The 14,026-nt window shown below is 41.8% G+C and overlaps 1 protein-coding gene across 1 annotated transcript; it reads right to left on the bottom strand.

Moving 5' to 3' along the window:
* Nucleotides 1-662: 662 nt before the first annotated feature.
* On the bottom strand, nucleotides 663-3,964 carry hykk.2 (hydroxylysine kinase, tandem duplicate 2). The gene is made up of 5 exons (XM_042057464.1): nucleotides 3,850-3,964; nucleotides 3,068-3,376; nucleotides 2,707-2,849; nucleotides 2,301-2,481; nucleotides 663-1,595 (listed from the first exon to the last, which is right to left on the bottom strand). Exons 2-5 carry the CDS (start codon nucleotides 3,369-3,371, stop codon nucleotides 1,153-1,155), a joined length of 1,071 nt encoding a protein of 356 aa, XP_041913398.1. The 5' UTR covers nucleotides 3,372-3,376; nucleotides 3,850-3,964; the 3' UTR covers nucleotides 663-1,152.
* Nucleotides 3,965-14,026: the final 10,062 nt, after the last annotated feature.

Here is a 14,026-nt window from a genome sequence, read left to right as displayed (position 1 = left end):
GGCTTTCCTGAATGGTTATCTTTACTTTTAAAAGGGCAGCCGTGGCCTACTGGTTAGCGCTTCGGACTTGTAACTGGAGGGTTGCCGGTTCAAACCCCAACCAGTAGGCACGGCTGAAGTGCCCTTGAGCAAGGCACCTAACCCCTCACTGCTCCCCGAGTGCTGCTGTTGTTGATGCAGGCAGCTCACTGCGCTGGAATTAGTGTGTGTGCTTCACCTCACTATGTGTACACTGTGTGCTGAGTGTGTTTCACTAATTCACGGATTGGGATAAATGCAGAGACCAAATTTCCCTCACGGGATCAAAACAGTATATATACTTATACTATATACTTTTTATACTATATAATTTTTCTGCACACCGATATAGTACATTATACTGTAGGAGGTGAAAATCTCGAAGTACTCAAGCATGCATGTTTTATAGCACCCCATCATAAGCCTCTTCTACAAAGTCACAGGGATAGGACAAAGTGCACTCTCCACAGCTAACAGTCTCTCATGGGCGTGCTGTTTTTTATGACGGGGAGAAACGTGAGCCAGAGTGCACGCTCAGGTGGAGGTGCTTATTTAACCTGCAGAGAGACATGAAAACATTCAGCACAAACACACCAGGAACAAAACAGAAAAGGGTTGAACCCATGAGGCTTGACACGCGAGTATATGAGCATCACTGGCATGAGAGCTTAGTTTATTTCACAGTTCCAACCGATATAAGGCACAGACGAGTTCACTAGCTTGCTTGATTGTACAGTACTTCATAGACAAACTACATCAAAATAGTATACAGTTTTAAAAATGATCAAACATTTAGATGCACCAATAAAACGAAGGCATGATTTTTCCACGTAGAATGTAACTTCATAATAAAATGTATCCTGAGGATTGGAGTTAGTGTTGCATCTTTCACATTTCAAGGCAAAGGGCTTAAAAATGCCCCACACTAACGAGTATGTATACTGGGCCAATCAGTAATTCATGAGGACTATAATGGATTTGTCCACAGCCCTTTTGGAAACAAATGTTAAAGTCTTTACAGTACAAGTCCTCACAGAATTCCTTTAGAGAGTAAACCGCCAAAGCGTTGGTCAGTGTTGGTGTTTGTAGGTCTTGGCGCACTCGAACCAGGTGTGTAAACCGCCATAGCGTTGATCAGTTTTGGTGTTCGTAGGTCTTGGCACTCTCAAACCAGGTGCGCTCCACCTGCTGCTGGCCCAGCTCCCAGAGGCGCCTCAGGAGTTTCGTCCCCGTGCGGGACGTGATCATCAGGTACTCCTCGTTCTCGGGCTGCTGCTGCACAGAGTAGCGTGCTAGCACTAGCGACTGGCTGAAGCGACACAGCACCAGCAGGAAGAGGCAGTCCCTCTCCGCCTCGTTTAGGGGGATGACGCTCTCGTAGCCCGCCAGGACATGGCCGCCCACGTCCACCGGGCTGGGGCTCTCAATCATCATGTACATAATGGCGATGGCCAGCTCGAAGATGTAGTAACCGCTGCTCATGTCCCCGAAGTCCAAGATGCCCGAGATTTTATACTGGGAAGGACCGTCCACCGTCGCCAGAATGTTGTGATCGTTGAAATCCCCATGGTTTATACCTAACAGGGAATTAGATCAATCGTTCAGTACATTTCCGACCACTTCCAATGACTAACTTCTAACTAGGAGTCGACACAGGGCACGTAACGGAAGTGAGGAGTGTCTGCTGCAACAATTAGATGCCACTATAGTCGAACTGGCTACACCGGACGTGACGCGTATGTTTGAAAAAATGAGACCAGTCTTCTACTCTTCTAATTACTCTTACACTCTGCGAACGGAGTGCCTCAGTTACATGCCCTGTGTCACCTCCCTGTAATAATAAACTGACAATACAGGTCACTAGGCTTGGGAAGCGGTTCCAGGTGTCGGTTAGAAACCGGTACCAAACGTTCCGATCCATTGGAATCGTACACATCCACACGTTAACGATTCCACTTAACGATTCCAATACAAAGCTTTGTTTTAGAAATGTTTACTTTTTTAGAAATTTTAAAGCATTCAACTTCTGTATTGATATTGCACACTTCATTCTCTTAAACCACTTTAAATTAGACAAAACCAACAACTCTCAAAGCCATCCTATAAGTATGTACAGAATGGTACAGAAATCGATATGGGAATCGATAAGGAATCGTATCGATAAGTAGACTCGACAATGCCGTCGATATCGATAATTTACTTATACGTATACTTAATTTCTTAACGATGCCCATCCCTACATGTCACATAGCACAGAAAAGGATGTATGAAAAGTGTCTTACATTTACGGAAGGCCGACATCTTGGGGATCACCTGTGCCTGGTACTGTGCGATGACCTTGCTGACGACCTCCTGCATGGGGTCGCCGTCCATCACAGGCAGGTACTGTTCCAGCAGAGGGATGCTGGACAGACTCCAGATGAAGTTCTCTCTCTGAAGCACATGCAGATTGGGGTGCTCCATCTGAGGACACATTCATACGGAGGCCACGATTACTCCAATACACAAATGAACCACTGCATGGCATGACAAAACATGAATGAATTGATGGATGGATGAATGAATTGATGGATGGATGGATGGATGAATGCATTGATGGATGAATGAATTTGATGGATGGATGAATGGATGGCTGAATCAATGAAATGGCTGTACACAAATTACAAACATTCCTAATTCAATTCTTACTTCCTGGAAGACTTTGTCCATGGTGGCAGCCATTTTCCCTACTTGGTAAAGGATATTAGGGGAGGAAGGAATCTTGGCAACAGTTGTACCAGGCAAATAAGTCAGCAAACGCACCAGGTACTTCTGAAGCCCGCAGCCACAGTCTGTGATCAGCAGGTAGTAAGGCATTCGTTTAACATGTTGCCAAGAAAGTCAGTTGTTTAAGCTTGACCAACATAAATCACATGCAGTAAAATTGTACACAGTGAATGTTGACATGCAACAAAGTTTTCCGGTCCTTTACAGACCCAGGAGCCCTTCGGCTGACTTGATTAGGCACTGACTGATTGATCAAGTACTGATTGATTGATGAACACTGTACCGATCTCCTCTAGACTCATGAGCTGGCCAGTCTTAGTAGGAATGGCTGTCTGGGCAGGAAGTCCCCTCGAATGCAGGAAGTTCATGGCGTGGGTCTGTAGCTCCAGCAGAGTGGGGTTCCGGCTGTCCCCAGAGTTCATGACCTTCAGCACATACTCCCCACCATCGCTCACACATACATAGGCATTTTGGTCATCGTAACTAGGAAGTGGACGGATCTCAGACTCAGTCAGGCCGTACAGACGTATAACTAACTCAGACACTTGTGCATGGGTAAGATTTGGCTTGGATTCCTTTGATGCCATTCTACCTGAAAAAATAAAAATAAAACAGCAAACTTGGCTTGTTAATTAAAAAAAACAGCAAACTTGGCTTGTTAATTTAGAAATAACCGTGTTATATAGGCAAGTTATTGTGGTCACTGTTGCTTTATGTCTTGTTTTTCTCATGTGTTTTTTTTATTTATTCAATCCTGTGCACCGTGTTCATAGTGAGATGATGATTTATGCCAACTAGAAGGTGTTGACTGTAAGCATGGTTCTTCCTCCTTGAGCCTTTTGACAGATTGCAGTCTCACAATCGAAGTGGAATCATGAAACAGGCACGCAAGCGCACCCAACTGTCTTACGTTAGATCTGCTTACTTGAACATAGCAATAACAAATCACAATTGCCTGCACAATCTGCAAAATCACAACATGCATAGGCTACAACGCTGCTTTTGCGTAACAACAGGAGGGAACATTGACTTAAAAACGATTGAAAATGACAGCTTAGCCGTTACCTCTACTGTGTCCTTTGAATTTTAGCCGGCTACCTCTGCACAGTTTGAGAACTTTTACCGAGACGTAAGAACGTCCCAGGCTGATTACGTGTTTTGGTCATGTTCAGGAATGCACTGTGGCGGCGATGTGCGCCTCGCACACTTCCAGTTTTGAAGTAAGCTCATTCAACATCATGCAGCACTGCGCAGATCTAGTTGCACGCGATGCATGCTGAACAACATTATAAATATTGGAATAGTTTGGGGTTTTAGCCGAATAAGAACAACATGGCACATCCAAGACTTTAAAAAATCAATGTTGTTAACATCATGTATCATGTAATCTGCATATGCCAAAATGCATAGCTTGAAATTTTGCACATTGCTAGGACCCACAGTAGCCTATCAGATCAACCCAAATAAGTATGTTTAAAATGATGCAATATAAAAGTCAAAGAGGTCTATGTGTTTTGCGTCTGCTATCATTTAAAAAAAGACAAATGCACCCAGAGATTCCCAAAGGAACTTTAGGAAAGGAAATAAACATATTCTGCACCACTGTAGGCTACGCCGTTCCTGATGAGCGGATTATTATAGGACATATTACCCTCACTCTTAAACCGTAAGCAATCTTAAACGTTTATTAACCCAGAAAACGTTTTGTCACATTCAGCGAATATCTCGTCATGAGCCAGTAGCTCTCCATTAGGCCTACATTATACAATTTTAAAAAAAAATTACACATCCACAATTCAAACTGGAAATTGTTCCCTGTTTGGACGTTGAGCGCGCCTCTTCTCACTATGTCCTGTATCAAGCAGGCTTGTACAAAAATCCAGAATTGATTTGAAACTGGGTCTTAAATTCCAATTCAATTCTTGAATTTCACTTGCATTTCAATTGAGGTAGCAAACAGGAAGCAGAATTGCAATTTGAATTGTGCACAACCCTGGTATCAAGTCTTGCCTGTTATGTTTTAATATAAAAATGAAACTACTCATTCATTCTCTCTTAATTGTTTTTTTGTCATATCACAGATCGCTACCTAGTTATCATTAGTTCAGACCAACAGAGATGAAGCAAACGATTGCCTTTCCCTGCAATCTCTGAAGCATACCAAGACCAAAATACAGCTGACATTTTTAAATTCACAGTAGGTATGGTTGTTTTTTATTAGATGTCTAGCTTTTGCTGTGTGGCCTTTTGAGAGTAGCAGAAGGCCAAATTGACCTAGCAACTTGTTATGTTAGCAGATACTATTTTGCTATGGATATTATTTCAGAATTTTACATTTTCTGCATTAATCAGAGATCACCAACAAGATCACCTTCACTAACTTTCATCAACTAGAAACGTGATCAGTTTGTTTACAGAAGTGTAACGACCCTCTCTTATGCAGGTGTCAATTGTGATGATAAAGTAGCCTAAGGCTCAACACACGAACTCTTCTCACAGTTTTTATGTCCCTGCATTCACAAATAAAACAAAGAATCCACTGAGATTAGACGATTGACGACTGCATACCCAAATCTACAGTATAAACGTAAAAGGAAATCAAGAAATTGCAAGTGTTTTCTTCATAAAGCTAGCTAACATAACGTGGCTGCCGCCAAAAAGACGTAGCCCACAATAGCTCGATTAGATACCATCTTAGACAACACTCTAGCATTACTTGCAGAAATTATCTATGAATACAACTTATGTATATACGTATTTGAACCAGTGTGGAAGACAAACATGTTATTTAATATTAAAACACAAAATTATTCACGGAGCACTCTCTATGCACAGCTTACCTCCAGCAGACTAGTTCTGACTGGAGTACGGGAAGAGCAAATGCTCAAAATATTGAAATGCAAAGTAGAAATGAAAATACAATTGCAGTCGCAATGTCTCATGTTTTAAACTCATGTGAATGGGTACGACATATGAAAACATTTTAAACATATAAAAACCAGTGTATATAAAAATAGACATTACAATAACAATGTAATATCATAATTTTGAAAGAATTCACTTTATGTAAGTGAGGCTATTTTCAACTCTGTTACAGAAGGGAACTCAAGTAAGCGACGAAGACCTAAATGCTGATGTATTTGTTACACCTCTGAAATGTTCCAACCAGTCTGTGTTGTATTGTTTGCTGGTGTTGCAGCAAACGAAGTCAGGGTCTCAGAGACTTGTTGTTGAATGTTGATGTATTTGAACTGGGCCCATCTGCCTCATGATGAGTATTAATGTAGACACACACACACACACACACACACACACTCTCTCTCTCTCTCTCTCACTCACACACACACACACACACTCTCTCTCTCTCTCTCACACACACACACACACACAGATGGTTGTAGATCACAACCACAGATGAATATGCCATGTTGTTGTCAGTGACCTCATATACTGGTGCAGTGTGTGGCCCAGGTATTAGTTACATGATGCCTACATGCACATGCACAACTGCACAGCCTTAGCTGCATACACATGTTCACAGTATGTGTACACAGATTCAAATGATGTGGTACCGATGACCAATGACCATTGCTTGAAGAGTATCAAGTCATTCATTCCTAACCACAACTTACTGAAAATGGCCCATCTGTTTTTTTGTTGTTGTTGGGTTTTTTTTGGAGATAGAGAGTGTGTGTGGTGTGTGTGTGTGTGTGTGTGTTTACCCCATGCAAGTTGAGAAAAGCTATGGGGTATGTGAGATAGACCTGAGGTGCGTTCAAATTTGGCAAACAGTGATGAATGTTCATGGCGAACATGTTTTCTCTAAACAGTTTCATTTGAACGTAAACGTTCTGTTGTAATGCTAACATCCAGCTAACCCTTCGTAAACGTTCTGTTGTAATGCTAACATCCAGCTAACCCTTCATAAACGTTCTGTTGTAATGCTAACATCCAGCTAACCCTTCGTCCAGCTCACATCCAGCTCCACCGTAGGTTTGCAGAGCCACCTCCTCAAACTGTTTGTGAGCGTTCGCAAACGTTTATTTAAACGTTGCAAACATTTATTTGTGAAGTTCAACGCTCCTCTGATGTAGAGCATCAGTGCAGTAAATTAGACCTGGTGGTGTAAAGCATGTCATCAGTGCAGTAAAATAGACCTGGTGGTGTAAAGCATGCCATCAGTGCAGTAAAATAGACTTGGTGGTGTGGAGCACGGCATCAGTGCAGTAAAATAGACCTGGTGGTGTGGAGCACGGCATCAGTGCAGTAAAATAGACCTGGTGGTGTAAAGCATGGCATCAGTGCAGTAAAATAGACCTGGTGGTGTGGAGCACGGCATCAGTGCAGTAAAATAGACCTGGTGGTGTGGAGCACGGCATCAGTGCAGTAAAATAGACCTGGTGGTGTGGAGCACGGCATCAGTGCAGTAAAATAGACCTGGTGGTGTAGAGCATGGCATCAGTGCAGTAAAATAGACCTGGTGGTGTGGAGCATTGGCATTAGCCATACCACTGCAGTGGTGCCCAGCCTCACCTGAACGCTAAGACATGACGATTGTTTGTCTGTTAGCTATATGCTTTTTAAATGTTAAATAAAGTGGCATTGTTTGTGTATAGACACTGTAGGCTGGGTGAACCCAGCCTGATCTGACGGTGATTTCTTTTTCGCCCTGCAGCTCAGGCTGGAGACCTGTGCATCTTTTTCTGCTGCTTCCGTTACAATTTTGCTGGGACCAATCACAAGCTGGCTTATCCACCTGGTGTGCTATTGGCTATTAATCCCTACTGAGTTTCCGCGTCGCTCTGAAAATGTCACCCGGTTTGTTGGTCAGATTGGTGAATGACTATCCAATTGCGTACAGAGTCATTTGAACTACTGTATGCCCGTTGATCACGCCTCTTGAGCAGTAGAAAATACATAGCGGACTCCCCTGACCAATGTTCAATCTTAAAAGATTGAGCTTGGTCTGGTGAAAGCCAGACTATAGACACTGCTGACCTCTGAGGTTAACCATGTAAGCTCTAAGCCATTTGATATTTGGCCTGTTTAAGATTTTGGCCTTGTTACTGGATTTACTGAATGTCACTGGATGTAAAAATGTGCCTCTGTCATTGACCTCCTGTTTGTTCCACCCTGTTCTCAGTATTTTGGAATGTCCTTGTACTTGAACTTTGCTTCTTCTTCTACCAGTAAACCTTTCAGACATATTAGTGTCTGAACCTCTACCTTCAGTCATCCCATAGGAGGAGGTAGATAAGATAAGATGAGATAATAAGTTAAGATAAACTTTATTGTCCCTCGAGGGGAAATTTGTCTTGGGCTGTAAAGTGCCTTCTCTGTAAACAGCAATCACATACAGTACATGCAGGACAGCAATCACATACAAGCAGGACAGCAATCACATACAAGATATTACTAATTTACAGCCTATAGAGAAGTGGTTCAGAAGAGGCCCAGATCATTAGTACACTTTTTCTTTTCTTTGAAGCATCACCATTAAAGTTCATTCTGTTTTTCACACGTCTTGACAGTTAATGTGAGAATGTTTAATTAACGTTTCTCATTGTACCTTTTGTTCTGTTATACTGTATTTAGCCTATAGAATTCACGAGCAAAATGTTTACAAGTAGCAAGCTGTCAACGTAAAGGTTATCTTGTTCTTGTGGGGTGAAAGGAAAATTAATGACCAGAGGAGTTGCAGCTTTAGTTACTGTACAGGTACGCTTGAAAGTGTGGAAACAGTTTTGGTTTTTTGGGTTCACAGATTGAATTTAAAGAGGCTAAGGCTCAAGGGGCCGCATTCATTCAGGCATATGGTTGTGCAGGAGAGCTTGCTTAGTGTCCCTTACAAAAAATAACAATACTACAAAATATTGCAGTTTTTCAGAAATACAATACAGTTTCTTGTCCAAAATACTGCATTCCTGAACTGCAAGGATTTTTTTAGAAACTGTGAGATACAGTTTACTCACTCACATTTTCTGTCACATTCAGCGAATATCTCGTCATGAGCCAGTAGCTCTCCATTAGGCCTACATTATAAATAAAAAAAAAATAACACATCCACAACTCAAACCCGAAATTGTTCCCTGTTTGGAAGTTGAGCGCGCCCTTTTCTCACTACATCCTGTATCAAGTCTCGCCTTTCAGCACACACTCACACACACACCGCCCATCCACACATGCTCTATGCCACCTGCACACACACACACACAGCAGACTCAAACAAGCACATGCTCTATGCCACCCCATTCCGTAAATGTTTGGTTTTGCAGCCATCACAAACTTGCTGGATTTCCGCTCTTGGTCATGCTTCATCCTTAGACTCATAGAGGTGCACGGTAATGTCATGCACCTGAATGTGCTCTTTCAGTATGGCCTTGGTGACTCTCCGCTATAAAAGCAAGGAGCCTGGCCTCTTTGTTGAGTAACCGCACAGAGAGGACTAGAAAAAGATCCCAAAAGCACCTCTACCTTTGAGTATGTGCAAGCTTCATGCTCGACCAGCATGTGTAGGAGGGAGATGAGATCAGACTCTGTTAGATGTCACACAGCCCAGTGGAGATTATGTCCTCTGTAAATTGCAGGGTATGTGCCTTGACTTAGCACTGCTTGGCGCCTCTTTATATATAGCAAAGAAGTCCATCTCGGTAAAAATAACATTCCAGAGTGCTCATGCAAAATATGGATCAATCATGTATGCCTGATTAATCTCTCAAGCTTTTTATTCTTGGCCTGTCTCTACCTTAGAGCAGTTTTTCAACACCATCATCATGCTCTGATGAAGACATGTTTTGTTGCAATGCGTAAGCCCACTTAAATTAAAGGCTTTTTAACTGTAAAAAGCGGTGCGCCTTTGGAATTTTTTGGTCAAACCAACTCTTTTAAGACAAGAAGTATTCCCTTGAAACCAAAGAGCACCTGCTTTCGAGAGACATATCAGTGACGAAGCACTTCCGACAACCAACCTTTTTTGGTATTTGAAGATACAGCTTTTCAACACCGTTGAGCCTCCAACACAAATGGCACAGAACATTAGTGAGGAGTGGGGATATAGAAATGAGAAAAGTGCTGTATAAATGTGAAGCCTTTTGCAGATTAAAAACAATATTACTTTAACATTTCAGTGCATGGATGATTTCAACTTAGGTAGCTCAGTAACATTTTAAAACTACTTCTTTAAATGTCACCATTTAAAATGGAGATTATACAACGCATATTATAAACAGTCATCATTTTGTCCAAGTTTGCCAAAGTGTAAGTAGCCTACCACACAGATAGATATCTCCTCCCTCACAGATGGAGAACCTCATCTCTCTCAGATGAAGAACCTCACCTCTCACAGAAGGAGAACCTCAGCTCTCACAGATGGAAAACCTTACCTCTCACATATGGAGAACCTTACCTCTCACAGATGGAGAACCTCACCTTTCAACTTTCACAGATGGAGAACCTCACCTTTCAACTCTCACAGATGGGGAACTCCTCTCAGCTCACTGATCAAGCAGTGTCAAGCAGATAACCCCACACATCACATTTATGTTTGAGGTTATATCCCAATACATCACATGTATGTTTGAGGAGATAACAACATATATAATTTATGTTTGAGATGATATCCCAATACATCATGTGTATGTTTGAGGAGATAACAACATATATATATATATATATATATATATATATATATATATATATATATATATATACACTATTTATGTTGGAGGTGATATCCCAATACATCACATGTATGTTTGAGGAGATAACAGCATATATCATTTATGTTTGAGGTGATATCCCAATACATCACATGTATGTTTGGGTAGCTAACAGCATATGGTTCATTCCGTGTCCAATCAGATAAGGTTGTTGCTGCACTGTCTCAGATTTTATTCAAACCTTGTCTATATCAAGAATGGGTTCTAAAACCAAGGCCTGTAAAAATATTTCTGTTCAAATCCAATGTCTTCATATTATTTCAGCCCTTGAAATGACTTTAATTTTACAGCCTGAAAATCACATTGTCTGGTAAACAATGTTTAGGCGTTAATATAATGAAAAGTATGATTCATAGGCAACCTAAACTTTGTAGGGTGGAAGGCAAACATGTTCTCAATATGACTGAACCATTAAACGTTTGTACGGAATTCTGATTGACTTTCTACAAGGCCATAGATTTGGAAAAAAAAGTGTGACATTAAGGGTAGTATAAACTTGTTTTTGTATGCATTTGGTGTCAATCATTATTTTTTCTCTACATGCTATACAGTATTTCATTAATGTTGTACCAATATTTGAGCTCTCCACATATAACGGGCTTGACGATATTAAGGATTAAACACACACAAACAGACAGTCACACACACACACACACACACACACACAGCCTTTCTCCCTGGTGTAGGCTTGTCATGTTTCTGTATAACTGATCCAAGTGATGCTGTTTTGTGGATAGGAATTCTGAGGAGCGGAGTGAACTGTAGACCCTCCAGATACAAGAAGAAGACTTGATTTTGTTACATTTTTTATCAACTCAATTTGATTAACTCAGAGAAAAACAAGCCTGCCTTGTCCAAATATCACATGTTTGAGGAGTTATCTCCAAATATCACGTTTGGGGAGTTATCTCCCAACATCACTTGCATGTTTAAGGAGTTATCTCCAAATATCACATTTATGTTTGAGGAGTTATCTCCCAACATCACATGTATATATATATGTTTGAGGAGTTTTCTCCAAATATCACATTTATGTTTGAGGAGTTATCTCCAAATATCATATTTATGTTTGAGGAGTTATCATCCAAAATATCACATGTATGTATGTTTAAAGAGTCATCTCCAAATATCACATGTTTGCGGAGTTATCTCCAAATATCACATGTATATATGTTTGAGGAGTTGTCTCCAAATATCACATGCATGTTGGCCTGCATGTCCCCTCTTGCATATTGATCAGTTTATTAACAGTAGTAGAACACTTTGAATGCTATACTTTATATACTTATCATTAAAATACAACAGTGTTGGTTAGTGTGGTTTCCCCTTCAATGTAAAATGCTTTAGGTGCCTTAAAAAGCATTATATCGGAATGTCACCTATTACCGCCCATCCCCTATTTATGCCCTCTTACATGTATGTGTCCCTTAATATTCATTTCTATACAAACCAAGACGGCGGATTCCTAAAGACACACAAGCACCCACACCATCTAAATACCAAAAATGACATTTTACCGTGACTCGAGGAGCTGTAAACAGTGTTGTAAGGCTGCATGTCAAATCCATTTGGAGCTCCAGTGGAATTTTGACTGCGATGAGAATTCTCGGTCTAACAGTTGATGTGCTATGTGAAAGGGTGGAAATAGGCACCCACCAGCCCAGCACTGAACTCTGAGCGTGGTAAAGAAAATTGGACATTTCAGACAGTAAAAGCCCCTGTAAGAACCAAACCAGATTTTGTTCAAATCTACACACCTATGGCTAAAATGTAAGGTTCATTTATCAAATGTTATTTTGAAGTATTAAAAAACATTGTTGTTTTAGAATTTTCAAACAGAAGGGGGCGGTAATTGCTGCTTTTACAATATAGATGTTGTTATTGGATATATGTTTTTGTCTTCCTTTGCTGTGAGGTACTCTGTGTGTGTGTGTGTGTTTGTGCATGTGTGTGTGTGTATATGTGTGTCTCTCTTGTGTGTGTGCGTGTGTGTGTGCATGTGTGTGGAAGATGATGGCAGTGACAGTGTCACAGGCGTAGACTCCATCTATAACCAGAGGCACTGTGTGACATTTAACAAACTTCCTACTCTGCTACCTGGAAAATAACTGAAACCACCAGTTAACATTTAACAGATTACATAATAAATGTCTGTGTTTCTAAAAAAAGAATGCACGCCAACGATAAAAAAAATAATTTCACAATTGCTCTATCCAACGTACCATCTCCCAGGGTTGGGAAGGTGTGCAATTGCTACTTCTCTTTCCCATGAATCAATAAAAGGCACGAGTAGAAAGAGCACAATAGAAGAGGCAAGTAAATCTCTGAAATGGAACGGGGGACTGCAGGAAAGCAAACACACACACAAACACACACACACACACACACACACACAAACAAACAGCTCACAGCAGACCATTAAAACACAAGGTAGCACGCCAGTGCCACAAACATGTCTGCAGTCACAGAGATTGAACAACAACACACTATCATCTGTGTAATGGGACCCTCAGGCAACAACACACTATCATCTGCGTAATGAGACCCTCAGGCAATGCATGTCTCGGAGTTCTTTGACCATTAGAAGAGACCACACAATGTGTTCCACTGACCGATAAACCCGAGACAACTATGCTGTCTACAACGTATCAGTGTTATGACCATGTAACTGCAGTTTTTGCCATGTTCAAACAGGGTCATCCCTATGTTCCCATGTTGCATCTTTGTTCTGCTCGAGTGCACACAGGTGAGTGATAATTAGTTCCGCCGACCAACGACGAGAAGGGGCGTTCGCCGTGACACTTGGTATCACACACACTGCGCATCAGTTGTGCCATGTGGAGATACCGCACACAGGATGCGGTTCAGCACACACACAAAAATAACTACTGTAATGAAGCCCAAATGAATAATCAGTTATAAATTATTTTGTTTGTGTGTGTTTGTGTGTGTGTGTGTGTATATGTGTGTAAGAGAAAAAGAAAGAGTGATAAGGAGAGGGAGAAGAAAGACAAAATGGAGATTGATACAGAGGAAGGGAGAGAGGGAGGGAGGGAGAGAGATGGTTATGGAATGCTTTTGTCCAAATTGACTTGAGAGGGAGTGAGGGAGTAGTGTAGGGCAAGGCAGGAGGGAGAGAGGGAGTGAGGGAGTAGTGTAGGGCAAGGCAGGAGGGAGAGAGAGAGAGGGAGTGAGGGAGTAGTGTAGCGCAAGGCAGGAGGGAGAGAGAGAGAGGGAGTGAGGGAGTAGTGTAGCGCAAGGCAGGAGGGAGAGAGAGAGAGGGAGTGAGGGAGTAGTGTAGGGCAAGGCAGGAGGGAGGGAGAGAGAGGGAGTAGTGTAGGGCAAGGCAGGAGGGAGGGAGAGTGAGGGAGTGAGGGAGTAGTGTAGGGCAAGGCAGGAGGGAGGGAGTGAGGGAGTAGTGTAGGGCAAGGCAGGAGGGAGAGAGAGAGAGGGAGTGAGGGAGGGAGTGTAAGTGGGGGGGTGTGGTCTGGACATCTGTGACTGGCTTACGCGAGCTGTGGCGT

The sequence above is a fragment of the Alosa sapidissima genome, chromosome 12, assembly GCF_018492685.1.
Source record: "Alosa sapidissima isolate fAloSap1 chromosome 12, fAloSap1.pri, whole genome shotgun sequence".
Lineage (NCBI taxonomy): Eukaryota > Metazoa > Chordata > Actinopteri > Clupeiformes > Clupeidae > Alosa > Alosa sapidissima.
The sequence above is the reverse complement of the archived record's forward strand: the minus strand, read 5'-3'. Positions and strand labels throughout refer to the sequence as shown.

Coding starts and splice junctions, on each gene's coding strand:
- hykk.2 (XM_042057464.1), bottom strand. CDS start 3,371: ATGGCATCAAAGGAATCCAAGCCAAATCTTACCCATGCACAAGTGTCT. Junction 2,482..2,706: donor TGGACAAAGTCTTCCAGGAA/GTAAGAATTGAA, acceptor ATGTGTCCTCAG/ATGGAGCACCCCAATCTGCA. Junction 1,596..2,300: donor GATGTCGGCCTTCCGTAAAT/GTAAGACACTTT, acceptor ATTCCCTGTTAG/GTATAAACCATGGGGATTTC.